This window comes from Poeciliopsis prolifica, unplaced genomic scaffold (genome assembly GCF_027474105.1).
Source record: "Poeciliopsis prolifica strain line A6 unplaced genomic scaffold, Auburn_PproV2 SCAFFOLD039, whole genome shotgun sequence".
NCBI lineage: Eukaryota > Metazoa > Chordata > Actinopteri > Cyprinodontiformes > Poeciliidae > Poeciliopsis > Poeciliopsis prolifica.
Window position 1 is genome coordinate 2,651,709 of NW_026562414.1, and position 14,187 is coordinate 2,665,895.

A 14,187-nucleotide genomic window follows, 5' to 3' on the forward strand; every position below is an offset into this window, starting at 1 on the left:
GTAACCGCTACTTGGTTGTGCTATAAAATGACACGATGTGCCTGGAAAACCATGAGAGCATATCTTTAGGACACTATAGATCAAGATCTGTTAATCTAATGAGTTGCTTAAATATCCTATTAAAAATACCTGCAGACTTTTGTTTGCCTTAACATAGAGAGGCTTCTATTCAGTCGTCTCCTCTGAATCTCATTATATGTCAGGACATGGTCCATGAGGACACTGCTGTCCTCAGGACTGTTAAGGGGTTAAAGCCTTTACACGTAATTCTAATTAAATTAATTATTAATTCCTCCAGATTTCTGATTCTATTGGTGTGACCTCAAACGAAAGACTTGAATGGAAAACTGCCTTTCTATTGTTAGCTTAATGGAAAGACGCAGAAGGGAGAAGGAAGGATGAAAGAGGGTATAAGGCAGAAGACGGAATAAGGTTCAGCCTTGGAGGAAAGGATGAAAAGAGGGAGAGTCTTTCTGAACAGAACACTCCTCGTCCTTTGTTGGCTTAATGGAAAGACGGCAAAGAGCCCAGAGAAGAATTGAAGGAAAAGGTTTCTGAACATGTGACGTCTCTTTTTTTTGTTAGATAGGGGAAGCATAAGAAAGGAAAAGGAGAGGAAGGTTGAGGAGGCGGAGTAGTGTATATGAGGACAGAATGAGATAAGATGTGAGTGTCAGCTGTAACAAAGCAAGGTCACAAACTGGGAATCTCTTCACTTGAAAGAACAAGAGCGGTGGTGATTGAGACACATACTGCTGCCTCAGATGCCCCTTTTTATATTAACTTTGTTTCATACTCATAAAGACTGAATTACTATCTAACGGTCAGTGGATGAAGGATCTGGCCAAATTGTTCACAACTCTAGCTTGACTCTAGCTTTGCCAGAAAATTCAATTCATTGTGTCAGGCAGCTAACACAAAAGCAGCATAATTGTGAACATGGAGAAAATAGGCAAGCTTTTTTTTTTTAAATGTAGATGGCGTGGATGTGTATTTAGTCCAATTTGCTCTGATAAGGAGACATTTCAGATATTTGTTAGATTTTGACATTTTAGGAATAAATATGTGAGCAACATCCTCACAGAGGACGGTTCAACCCGCCATCTGAAAATGTAAAATGTGTGAAATAGCTGCAAATTTCCAAAGATATATTCATCATTTTCAATTGTCAGGTCAGGAAGGGAAGGCTTAATCAAATAATTGGTAGAATGGCTGCCATTCTACCAATGGCAACTCTGGAGGAGCTGCAAATATACATAGCTCACATGGAACAGCTTGTTGCTATTAAAAACTGCATCTGGATGTGCAAAACTGGTAGAGATATATCCCAAAAAGACTTATAGTAGCAGCAAAGTATTGGCAATTAAGCTGAATGCACACCAAGTTTTTTGATAAGAAAAAAAAAAATCCTAGTAAAGTATGAGATTTTGACAATTTTTAATTTTTACCAGTAAAATAAAAATGGAAGATTCCCTGAAAGGAAAGGAAAAACAAGTGAGAACAGAAAGGAAGCTGTTGGTACTTAACAGAAATTGAGTAACAGAAGCGAAATTAGAAGATTTCTGGTGAATATAAGGATGAGAGAGCATGAAAGAAAGAATATGGAAATGATAACAGACACAGTGAAGAAGTGGGCAGAAACTGAAAATGAGAAGGGAGAAATAACACTGGGGTAATGGTGGAGGAAGAAAAATATGAGAGCATATGAAGTGGAGATGGTATAGGATTCAGCAAAACAAGGGAGTCCATGTTTAAGTTTCTCAATTGCAGCAGAAATGGAAAATGTACACTTAAGCATTAAGAGAACGTAAGAGTGGTCGACCTGCAAACGTTGTCAGAGGAACTAAAAGAAGAGCAACAGTCAGAGTAAAATGTGAAGAAAAGGCAGACATGATTAAATAGTAAATTGTAAAATACTTAGAAAAGGGAAAAGAAATAAACCCTTGGTATTAGAGAAAAGCCCAATTATGGGGAGAAAATGTTTTGAAAATAAAAACTTTAAAGATACAAAGAAAAATAGTCAAAGTTAAATTTTGCTCCTGAGAGAAAATTTTAATTAAAGTTCAAAAGTGGTGACAGTTCCAGACAAAATAAAATTTGCAAACAAGATTGAACAAATTAGACAGAGACTAAAAGGAAGTGGAAGGTTGATTAGAAAATTACAACAATGACACCTTGTGGATAAGAGCGGAACTGCAATCTGGGACAAAAAACTAAACTTCAACAAGTATATTTAAAATGTTTCTGTTCAGGAAATAGAAGAAATTTGCTTAATTTATTAGAAAACTAAATTTACTTGATTAAAAAAGTAAGTTCTTAAAATCGGAAGTATCATTACTATTCAGGATGCCAATTGTAATGTGAAGCTCAGGATGATTACTTTTGTTTGAGTAATTGTGTGTACATATATAAACAATTATAAATCTACAATATGAACTCAGACATAAGTCAGTAACTATTTGCAGTTATATGAAAAGCTGCTTTATAGCCCATAGTGATCTACCAATGCCTCATTTGCTCCCATATCAGAAACAGGGACCCAATTAGAGTGATTGGCAAGTGTTGAACCTGGGTGTTAAGGCTCCTGTTGACAGGAGGAAATGGGAGCAGTGTTGTGAGACCCTGTCAGTGGAGCTGCCATGTTATGTCCAATCTCCAGGACTCGTGTGCATCAGCTGTGGCCCCGACGTCGCTTGAAAAGGCATATCAGTTTGGACTGACCAGAAACAGTCACATGAGCTTCGCCTTTGATGACACCAAAGTCAGAGAGAGGTAAGTCTTTAATTTCAGTGTCTTGTATTTGATTTCCTGTTTGCAGTCTTTTACTGCTCTAACATGGCAGGAAACAGTGTGGCTCGTTATGGAGGTAGTAAACCATACAGAACTGTGTTCTGGTTAAACTTTCCAGAACACAGTTTCCAGTACCTGGAGAACCTTGGTGCAGAGTGAGTGATACTTTTGACAGGATGAAATTCCCACAAACACATAAATGCTCACCAGTCTCAAATCTTGAAGTAGTGAGCAAGCTGACTGATATATACATTGCACTCCTTGTAATGGTGTGCATTTATGGTGGAAACAGAAAAAATATAAACCTGGAATCTAGGGGCAAAGCAGGAGTTCATGTATTTTTTTTTTTTTGTAATATGAATCTAGGAAATTGCATCTACGTCCGTGTCAAACCTGTTGCTTCTGTCTTTTGAAAATGTGCAACTTGCCTAATATTATGCAACCTCTTAAGTATATTAAACCGTTTGAACTTTGTAGCCACAAACTTGATTCTCTGTGGATCTTCATTTAAAAGTCCCACAGAAGTGAAAATACAAAAAGTACAAAGGTTTTCAAAATTTAGTATTTTATAAATAAAAATCTAAGTGTGGCAGGCACTCATATTTTTGAGAAGAAATGTTGAAAAACAATGCATAAATCTTTTAATTGTAAATTAACCAATAAAATACCATAATTTAAGTACATTCCAATAATCAAATACACTGTTTTCATATAACCTTGCATTCATATATCTAAATATATTTGAAATCACATTTTGGCTATTGCAGGTGTTTCATGAATGCATATATTTTATGATATCCACTATATCTATTTTCGATGGAAAATTGTGCCAAAATCTGGAAATATAAAATCTTACAGCATTAATGTATTATGATTCCCTGCTACTTTTACAGTTTCGAAAGAATTGTATTCAAAATAAAAATAAAAAATCACATAACTGGTTACTAACATGACTATGCTCTAATCTAAACTGGGATATTCCAGCATATTTTAGATGTGCCCCTGCTACAATGCAGATTTAGATTCAGAAAACTATTAATCATGAAGAGCAATTCAATTAAAGTTGGGCCCATTCATTACAGGAAATAAATTCTACACAGCTGAATTAATGGCTGAATAACATCCTGAGAGTATGATCAAATTCTGCAAAGGCCTGGTAATGAACCATTGATTATATTCAGGTGTGTTGAACCAGGGGAAGATCTAAATCATGCAGGATAATGGCTGAAGTTGAACACCATTGAGCAAAAGCATTTAATTGTAACTGACTGTGTGTTTGGGGTTATTTTCCAGCATTAGCCTGTTTTTTGTTTCATCCACTGAGCAATTTTCTTAGATTTTAGTTTGTGAAAAAATCTGATCATATTTTTTCTTATAATTTTTCAAAACTGTTCAACATTTGACAAAATGTTTGAAATGATGAACATTTTCAAGATTTATATAAAACTATATATTTTTACTCTGCTATACCAAAACATGAGTTAAAAGTAAAGAAACATTTTTGCATCTTCACAGTTGAATGTGTAATTTTTATTTTTTTACTATTTCATGAGAAATTCTCTGTGTAAACGTCACATAAAATTAGTAACTGCTTCATGCATAATGTCTAAATGTAGTTTAAACTAATGAAGGATAAACAGTTGTGAGCAAAGTCATAGAAAACCATCAGACAGATTCTACCACCATCTCTGATCTACTAGATCAATTTTAAGCCTTTATAATCTATTACAATCCCACCACCCACCCCTACTTTACGATACAAAACGAAAACATATTGAAACTACTAATTGTATGTAAATAACATTTTTATAATGAGACAGTCACTCCAATATACAAAAACAATTTTATCATGATTGCCAAGGTGCATCTTGAAAAAATGTGCATGCTTGTTTGTCTCAGGTTGATTTTGGAGTTCGAGTTGAGGACCAAGGAGCTTTCTGGTCTTGTGCTCTACATGGCAAGAATAAACCATGCAGATTTTGTTTCCATACAGGTATGTCTGCTTTGTACTCTCATAAAAGCTCCTTTGATTCCTCATTGACTCAATCTCACCTGTTCTAATTGCATTGAGAACATAATCAATCACCCTTTCAATGATAGACAATGCAGAAAGACTAAACTAAATACTTTTCTTATGTCCACTAACTTTATTATCAATCTCTGCTTATAGATCAAGGAGGGACAAGCCTGTCTTGGATTTGATCTTGGTCATGGAAACATCTCTGATTGTGTTCCTTTCTCTATTAATGATGGTAACTGGCACAAGGTAAAAGCCCTCCTTTATTATTGTTATTGTTATAATGTAATAATGAACAGGGCAAAGATGAATGTATAATATTGCTGTAAATCTAAGAACTGAAAATCCTGGAGTGAGGTTTCTCAGACATTCCCAGAAAACCACTTTAACTTGAATATACATCTAATATGTAGTTTAAATATTTAAACTGTCCTGTTAGATCCGTGTGCAGCGCACTAAGCAGAGAGGAGTGCTAGCAGTTGAGGGTCGATACATGAAACAGATGTTCAGTCCAAAAACGGTAAGCCCACTGTTTCACAGAAGAAAGGTAAATGCACATTACTGCATGGAATCAAGCCATCAATAATAAAATGAATGATTTTCTTTTTACCAGGCGGACCTTTTAGATGTGGTTGGAAAAGTTTATGTTGGTGGATTACCGCAGAACTACACAACCAAGAGAATCGGCCCAGTGAGGACTTATTGCTTAGACAATAAACAGACATAAGTGCAATTCAGAAAGAATGTTTTCATCTCTTAAATTTTCTGCCCTCAGATTCTCTACAGTATCAATGGGTGCATCCGTAACTTCACTATGGGTGGAAGTCCTGTGAGCACCAAGTCAGCTGTAACCGGTATGGACTAAAGCATATTTTTCTTACCACACTTTATCTGTGAATTTCTGAAACATATATCATGTCTTCCTCCCTTTGTAGGTCGTACTGAAGTGCTTACTGAGGACTTTAAACTGGACATGGCTGCACCAACCTCCAGTTACATGGTTGGAAGGTGTTTTGTATCAACTGAAACAGGAACCTATTTCGATGGCACTGGCTATCTGAAAGCTGGTGAGTTCACTCTGTTCACTTCAATAAAACTTGGTCATTAAGATGCTGGATTGAAATAATTCACCTGTGCTTTATTAAAAAAACAAAACAAAAAACACATAATGCAAGTTATTTCTTTCCATCTAGTTTCCTCCTATAGGGTGGGTCTGGATGTGTCGATTGCATTTGAGTTTCGAACCAGCAAAACCAGCGGAGTCCTTTTGGCAGTTAGTAACCAAGCCAATGATGGACTTGGTTTGGAGATTGTCGATGGCAAGGTAGAGTCACGATCCTGTAAAATGTAAATTAAATTATGTTTTCTGTGAATACTTGTAATGAAGATTTAAAAGCTGTGAATTAAATGCTAGCTAGAAAAACCTAACATAGCATCCCATTTCAACACACTGAAATGCTACTGGTGTCGAGTACACTAAAGGCCTATTTATGCTCAAAAAACTAAAACATACTCTATTTAAATTATTAAGCAATTATTAAGCAGCATAATGTGGCTTTACAAAACTACAGGTTAAAGGAGCTTTCTCTTTTTAGGTTGTTTTTTTTTCTTAAACAAATTAGTTTGTGGAACCAACAGATTTATACTTTTGACAATGTGTATTCATCTGACATATTTCTTCACTTTTACAACTTAAAATAACACATGGCAACAATTTCTATATGTGGAAGATCATAGTTGACTGTTATTTTAACAAAACAACCATCTCAGACAAAAATTATATGGATTTTGGATGCTGAAATTTACACTAACCTTCCTGATTCCTTCAATTTCCCTTTCATTTAGCTCCTTTTCCATGTCGACAACGGAGCTGGCCGAATCACTGCAAAGCATGTGCCTGAAGGCAGGAGCTTCTGTGATGGCCAGTGGCACAGCGTTACTGCCAACAAGATTCGCCACCGGCTGGAGCTGGTGGTGGATGGAGCAAAGAGCCAAGCACAGTCTCCCAACGCTCGCTCTAACACCTGCGATACCAACGATCCCATCTATGTTGGAGGATATCCTGGTATGGCAGCTTCCTAAAAATAATTCAGTGAAGATGCCAGCATTTCTAATGTACTTCACTTACCTGAGAACACATTTTTCCTAGCTGGAGTTCGCCAGGCAGCTCTTTCTACCCGCTCATCCTTCAGAGGTTGTATGAAGAACCTGAAGATCACTAAGGCATCCAAGACCATGGATGTTCAGTTCAACAAGGCCCTGGAGATTAAAGGAGTCCAGCCACTATCCTGTCCCGCCGGAGCTGCCTAACGCAACCCTAATCCTATAAACCAGTTTCAACAATGAAAGGGAAATAGTCTGAACAGCCCAGTTTCAAACACAGATCTGCAGTGAACTTAATGCTTTAAAGAACCAAAAGCTGTTTAATCTTTGAGTTCAACAAGCATTTATCCTATGCGTCATTTCTATTGGCATCAGAATCCTATATTGCAATGTTATGGGTGAAAATCCACACTTTGAAATAAGTAATGTTGCTTAGTCAAATTATATGAACGTTTTGTGCCTCTCTACTTGAGATTAAGTAAGCTTGAACAATTCTTTGCATGTCAGCATTTGATCCCCAATACTAACATGATAATGACGCAAGATACACTGCTAAGACACCCCTAGAGTGAGATTAGGAACTATGTAAGGTTACTGGAATTTAGTAGCTTGGATTTCATGGTTAGACTATAGTAAAATTGAAGGCTTCACAGAAAACATTTTTCCACAAAATCTTTAATCGTTCCTGTCTGTGAAACCAACACAAAGCTAAACATAATTGTGAAGAGGAAGAAAAACCATGCATGGCTTTAAGAATGTTTTACCAATAAAATCAGAAAACTTGGGTTTGTATTCAGCTGTTAACTTTAAATAAAGTAGTGCCACCAATTGCCTTCCGAAACAACTTATTCTGAAAACTCCAGTGTAATTTAATTACTGTATGAAGTAGAAGTCATATGTGAACAAAAAGTGTCATGAAAACCAAGGAACACAGCAGACAAGGCAGTGACAAGAAGATTAGAAATAAAATCTGTTTAGTGACTCAACTGCAAATGTAGATAGGCAAAGAGTGAAATAATGAGAAGCTATAAGAGGCCTACATCAACTTTATCTGTTGTTCAGACCACAATTAAAGTCTTTACTGAAGAGTATCAAAAAGAAAGTAACTGCTTGGAGACAGCAAACACTAAATTGGTGGTGGTGTTGAAAACAAATAGTCTATCTCAAAAGATTTTGTTTGAATGACCTATGCAACATTGAGATCCAAATCTAATTAAGAATCAATGGAAAGATATTATCAATGTAGTTCATTGATAATATATTCTGATTGGGACTGAACCCTTTTGCAAAGACTGGAGTAAAACTTTCAGTGTCTAGATGTGCAGAGCCCATATGGACAGCTGTTGCAAAATGGTGTTTGCATAGACATTTGTATCAGGTTTTCACAGAAATGCTCAAACAATAGCTAGACATCTGCAGTTCTAACTTGACAAAATGTGCAAAAGCAGTATGCGCTCCTTTTACAAGATACGACATAAAAATAGTATAGGAATTTCTATACTAGTGAACCTATCAATAGTTCAGTGTGACCAAACCTCACCTGCCATGTGCGTGGAAATTGCACATTCAACTTGTTTCCCACCTTTCACTCATGGGAGGCCTGGACAGAGTTAGTCCTTCTACCTGAACTGGATGAAGCAGATTAATTGATTCACAGAAAAACAGTCAGACCTCAAACAGCCTTGTGTTAAGAATTATTGACTTCTCACCTTTGGACAGGTGATAACATTGACTTTAAATGACATTCAATGTTCCTAAGTCTTGCATAACATTGAAGTTGTGATTTTTACATTTGTTATCCTAGTAACAAAAACCTTGACATTTACCTGCACTTGCAGGTCAAATGCAGCAGAGGGCAGTATGTACCTTCTGCAAAAGCAAAGCATAGACTATAGTTGAAAGCCAAATACTTACTGCTGTCTTTACCTGGATACTCCAATAAATTAGTATCTGGAACAATTAAAGAAGATTTCAATATCCATCTTAATTGTGCATTCCTGTTTATTATCATGGTCCTCTTTACATTGGATGAAAAGATGGTAAGACATCAGCCCACAAATTTCGGCTGTGGCTTCTTGAGGTGGAATGTTTAGAAGACAGAAGAAAGCATACAATCTATCCACAGAACTGGTTTACAGTAACACAGCTGTTTGAGCTTCTGGAATGCTTTTAAACTGACAAGTAAGCAGTGAATGAATAGATGTTTAGTTTCAATACTGGGCTTTTAGTACACATGTATTAAAAGTGTGCAAAGTTTAATTATCCGAGGAATAGAACTTTTCCGGGTATAGGTAAGCATTTTCATTCCTCTCAGCTACTATGAAACCCTCAGTTTGGACCATGAGTCGTCAGTCACTGCTCAAGTAGGCCAGATAATTGGAAAATTAAGTTTCCTCAATAAAGCCAATAAAGTGATCTTTTGGGCATTTTTTTAAGTGTGTAAGAAAATTGTAAAATACCTTAAGCCCTTAGCAAGGGCATTTATTTATTTATTTTTTGTTAATTTAATACCTCACTGCACTGCTTGGGTTTGCGTGGCATCTACTGCTATGGGAAACATTTTACTCCATGAAAGGTGAGCAGGTGGAAAAGTTGTCAAAAATCTAAAGACTAGAGAAAAATAAGGCAAAGTCAGTCACCTTTTGACTTTCATTCATTAAAACCTCTGTGTCCAGTTCCGGTCACTTAACATATGGAGGAATGTTAATTTTGGCTTTTAATTGATAATTTGAACTTTTCAGCATTGAAGTATTACAGGACACACAACTTCAGTGAAGAACTGGATGCACAGGTTAGATTTTGTCATAGGAGATGATTTAATCCACACAAGATCAAAGTTATAACTATAGGTTCAAATAAATATTTATGTACACCACCAAGCTTCTGACATATCTCTGACTGAATTTTTAATGACTGCTTCCAGAATTGGTAGAACTCATTGAAACTGGTTGATTTCCCAGCACGGACCTATCTGTACACGGAGTCCGCAAATTTTCAACAGATTTGACATCTAAATCTTTCAAAAAGCTTAGTTTGCAAAATTTATTCATCGCAATCTGTTTCGGTGTGCCTTTTGGGATAGTTGGGAAAGTTTGTGGATTACACTTGAAAGTCAAGTCTGGGCACAGAAACCAACAAATTCAAATGAACTCTACCATGAAGAGTGGTCAAATATCCAGGCAGAAATTTGCCAAACTTGTTGTTGGACATATAACCAAATATGGGTGGGACTGTATACTTTTGATACTGCATGGATTAAGAAAAATAGAAACAGTTCTATTTATGATATTATGAGTCTTTTAAGTATATACTGGCTGTTTGATGTATCATTTCATCCATTGAAAAAATAAATCCTTAAAAGCCAGAAATGTGTCACTTATGGGAATGAGAAGATTTAAACTGCAGACTGAAACTGTATGAAGATTGACTCAGTGCATAATCTGGTCCTGCTTTAAAGTCAGCCATGTATACGCTGCTGCAGCATACAGTATATAGAAGGGATGAAATGCTACTTCATATAACTGGTAATTAGTTTTGTTATATTGAATTTCTCTACTTAGAATCAGAGGATAAAAACAACAGCTGCTTGTTAAAAAAGGGTCCACCCTAAGTATATTACAAAATGTATTTTTACACAGCATATAATTGATATTTGTGGTCTTTGCTATAACTGACCAACATGGAGGTAATTATGATTCTTAAGACTGTTAAAATAATGGTAACCAGTATTGGCGTATCCTTTGCTTAAATTACAAGCAGGACACATTTTAAATTTCTACTTTTTGTTCCATAGTCAAGGAAACATTCACTAAAGTTTTTCAGCGTTTACTAGCATGTTGATGCACTACTCTACCTGTCATTGTTTTCAAGTGTTGATTACTGTAAACCCGTCATTCCGCTTTCCCTTTTTACATCCTAGTGAAGTGAGATAAAACACCAAGCTACAGCGAAAATCTAAGTCTCATTTTGACATCAGTCAAAGCATTCGAGCATTCCACGTAAATATCACTGACAGTAAAGCATTAACCTCTTCAGCTACCATGATAAAATGAATGTAGTCAGAGAAAAATCGCCAAGTCTTGTTCGATACAAGCTTCTGAACAAAATCCTCCAAAGCAGAGTCACTGTGAATCATCTATACCATAGCAGCACCTCCCTTTGTGCCAAATCTGCTGACTTATTGCATGCTGTTGGGTCCTCTTCACTTTATCTGAGGTGCCATCTAGACATGTTGGGTTTCCATTTCAGCAGTTCTAGGATTGTTTGGCACCTTCACTAGCCTCCCAATGCTACACACACACACACAAGTGTCCTGTTCCTAAAGCTTTTCAACTGTAAGCGTCTGCTTTGGGTACGATTCCTCCTACTCCGAATCCAGATCTTGTCAGGATGACTGCATGAGGCCTGTGAGTCGTTTTCCTGTCAGCGATTTTCCCTGGGTACAGAGGGAGAGGAAGAGAAACGCAGTGCCTTATAAACTATTTGACACTTACAGAATCCCACTGTTTGTTTTTTGTTTTGATGTATCAGACATGAGGTGATGGGAGTAAACACAAAGGTTCTGATGAAAGGTCAAAGGACTAATTCAGGACTTTATTGAAAATAGAATTGATTGTTGCAAAAATACTTCGATTTATTATTTCACAAACTCTTGAAGTTTAGAGTGAAATATTAGCCTCATAGGGGCTCCAATGCAAAACGTATCAATCCCTTAATAATTTTTTACTCTTAAATGTTATTTGTTAAATTTATTTGTAATATCCTCTCAGTATTCTTAATAATGACTCTTTATAGTATAAAGGAGGTTAGTGACACTTCTGGACAAACCAATTAGTGCCACAAGCAAGTCAGCTAATGTCAAATCCTTTCAGCTAAAAGGCCCCCAGTTATAAGGAACAAATTACTAAATCAAAACATCTTCAGGTAAAACTCCATTGTGTTGTTTTAAATATCAGCAAATATGATAAATTTATCTGCTTAATGTTTTACCTCAGTATAACAAAAACACTAACTCTTCTCCTTTATAGTTTACACATAAACACATTATTTACTTCTCACTGAAAGTTACAGCAGCAGCAGCAGCGTAAAGTGCAACTCATTGGTTTGTTTTTAATTAAGTTTCAGGAGAGGCAATAAGACTCTTACCACACTGCGAGTGAACTTCTCCAGGGAGGTGCGTCGTCCCTGCTCTGTTTCAGGCTACCGGATCATAGAAAGTAGGAAAAAAAAAATAGCATTCATGATTTTCAAATTTATTACCAAAAACATATGACGCGTTATTTAGCCCACCCGAGTCAATTTGCTGTGGAGCCACCTTTCACTGAAAGAGCAGCTACAGTTTTAAATATCTAGTGGGTGAGGATGTTGCTCAGAGTGGACGGAGCATTAATACGACTATCATTTGGACTTTACACATTGACCTAAACCAATCCAGTTCTGGCCGCTCCTTAGTTGCTAGTCTTTAAAATGTTTTTTCATTATTTCCTTGTATGTGGCTGTATTTTGCTTCCCTGTACTTGCTGAAGAAAAATATCCCAAATGCTGCCATCACCATTTGTTTTTTTCCTTTAATGGGGATGGCGTGTCTTTGAAGGTCTTCAAAGAACTGAAAATAAATAATTACTAATTAGGTGATGTCTGACAGCATTCAGCTGCACTGGATTTTAGGTGTCAGGATAAAGGAGGTTAATGCAAATGAATTTATAACACGACAAATGTTTGCAAGGCGCTGCAAGCTAAACAAATGACCCATACACAGATGACAAACACTCACTTTCTTCCTTGCCATTAGCAGATCCTGGTAGACATTGGAGCGGAGGAAACGTGGATAGCTGTCACTTTTCATCAGTTTATAAATGTGGTCCTAAAAAAAAAGGAAACAGAGAATGAAAGAACATTATCTTTACCACAAACTCTGGTGTGGGTAATAAACCGCAGTATGACTGAGCAAATACCTAAACAAGAAACAAACTGGGCAAGTCAGAAGATAAATTTAAACAGGATTTCTGCAGGGTGAAGAAGGTTTCAGTGCACTGCCAAGAAAGCAGTAGGGCAAACCTTTTCTTTATTAAAGTCTTTCTTTATATATCTGTAGCATGAAATTAAATTTGATAGACAAGCTCATATATCTCTCCCCACACTCAGTGGTTCACCCATTTCTCAGAAAGGCATGTTCTCTAGAAATGACTGCACAATACAAACTGAAATTTATTAACTCTGGTGAAGCATGTAAGATAGACAAATCAGGCAGACAATGTTGCATCAAGTACCTTTTGAAAACACATCTGACATGAATCACTTGAATATATTTTTTAAAAATTACAGTCTACAAAAGCCATTACGTTCATAAGTCCTTTCAGATCCACTTTTGTCCTATTTGAAATATTTTTTTTATATAAATGAGTCCAGAGGCACTGCTCAATATTGTCAAATGTAAAGTCTGCTGTACCAGACATGCTGAAAAGTTACAAATTGACATTCTCATTCTTTGATTTTTGAAAGTATACAGAAGAACTCGGTCTCAACTATCAGTGGATCAATTGGCTTGATGAGTTTTCCTCATTCGTGTGCAGAGTGCTGCACATGAACATGAATGAAGCTCACTTTAAAATATTTACATTGAGTAATGCACCTTGTTTGCATTATATTTGTTTTATTTATTTGGTAAATGTGCCACTTCCAAAATCAGCTTCCTTCAAACTACCACTAGGCTTCAGGAAGCCAGAAAACATCCTGGTGTATTAGCAGACAATTGGGAATTAAACCTTTGGTGCTTCAATGCAGTGACTAAATTTTCAAGATAACCCAAAAGAACCTCTTGTTTTTAGTCACTGTTGTCTTGTTGCAAACTATTAAATAATTTTTAGATCTTATCTGAGTGGTTTTCAAATCTCCAGCCTCACGTCTGAATCAATGTCTGTGTGTTTTTCAAGTTTTCTTCCTACCTGGGCATCCTCATAGCTATAGCGTCCAGGGTCTTTCAGGTTCTGGCTGGTGATTTCATAGCTATGCGAGTCCAGGTTGATGGAGCTGGGTGCTCCCTCTGCCAGAAACTCCGCCCAGATGTCTTGCACTCTCTGCGCAACATCCTGCTGGGGGACCTTCTTCAGACCCTGCACTGCTAACCAGAACCTACAATGCAAATCACAAAAGACAAAGAGGACATTTGGTCAAGTTCATTTATTTTATCTTAAAGCTGCTTTTGATCGATGTTGAACAAGTTTGTACTTTTTTAAAACCCAAACTCAAGACCAAGGGGAAAAGAAGAAACTTTACTT

General features: G+C 36.5%; 2 protein-coding genes across 2 annotated transcripts in view; one reads left to right on the forward strand and one right to left on the reverse strand.

Annotated features, from left to right (window-relative positions):
• The window catches only part of lama2 (laminin, alpha 2), a 147,705-nt gene extending 139,963 nt beyond the window's left edge, over window positions 1-7,742 (forward strand). Inside the window, exons 64-73 of the mRNA XM_055054154.1 lie at window positions 2,660-2,772; window positions 4,690-4,783; window positions 4,961-5,056; window positions 5,247-5,327; window positions 5,421-5,498; window positions 5,583-5,661; window positions 5,743-5,874; window positions 6,001-6,131; window positions 6,653-6,872; window positions 6,957-7,742. Coding sequence (XP_054910129.1) covers window positions 2,660-2,772; window positions 4,690-4,783; window positions 4,961-5,056; window positions 5,247-5,327; window positions 5,421-5,498; window positions 5,583-5,661; window positions 5,743-5,874; window positions 6,001-6,131; window positions 6,653-6,872; window positions 6,957-7,117 — 1,185 coding nt within the window. The 3' untranslated portion in view covers window positions 7,118-7,742. The remainder of the gene's footprint in view (window positions 1-2,659; window positions 2,773-4,689; window positions 4,784-4,960; window positions 5,057-5,246; window positions 5,328-5,420; window positions 5,499-5,582; window positions 5,662-5,742; window positions 5,875-6,000; window positions 6,132-6,652; window positions 6,873-6,956) is intronic.
• A 1,898-nt stretch (window positions 7,743-9,640) lies between these two features.
• rgs6 (regulator of G protein signaling 6) overlaps window positions 9,641-14,187 on the reverse strand; it is an 83,188-nt gene continuing 78,641 nt past the window's right edge. The window contains exons 15-18 of the mRNA XM_055054155.1: window positions 13,855-14,041; window positions 12,684-12,773; window positions 12,056-12,109; window positions 9,641-11,345 (exon numbers count right to left, since the gene is read on the reverse strand). Of these exons, the coding sequence (XP_054910130.1) occupies window positions 11,295-11,345; window positions 12,056-12,109; window positions 12,684-12,773; window positions 13,855-14,041 (382 nt within the window). The 3' untranslated portion in view covers window positions 9,641-11,294. The remainder of the gene's footprint in view (window positions 11,346-12,055; window positions 12,110-12,683; window positions 12,774-13,854; window positions 14,042-14,187) is intronic.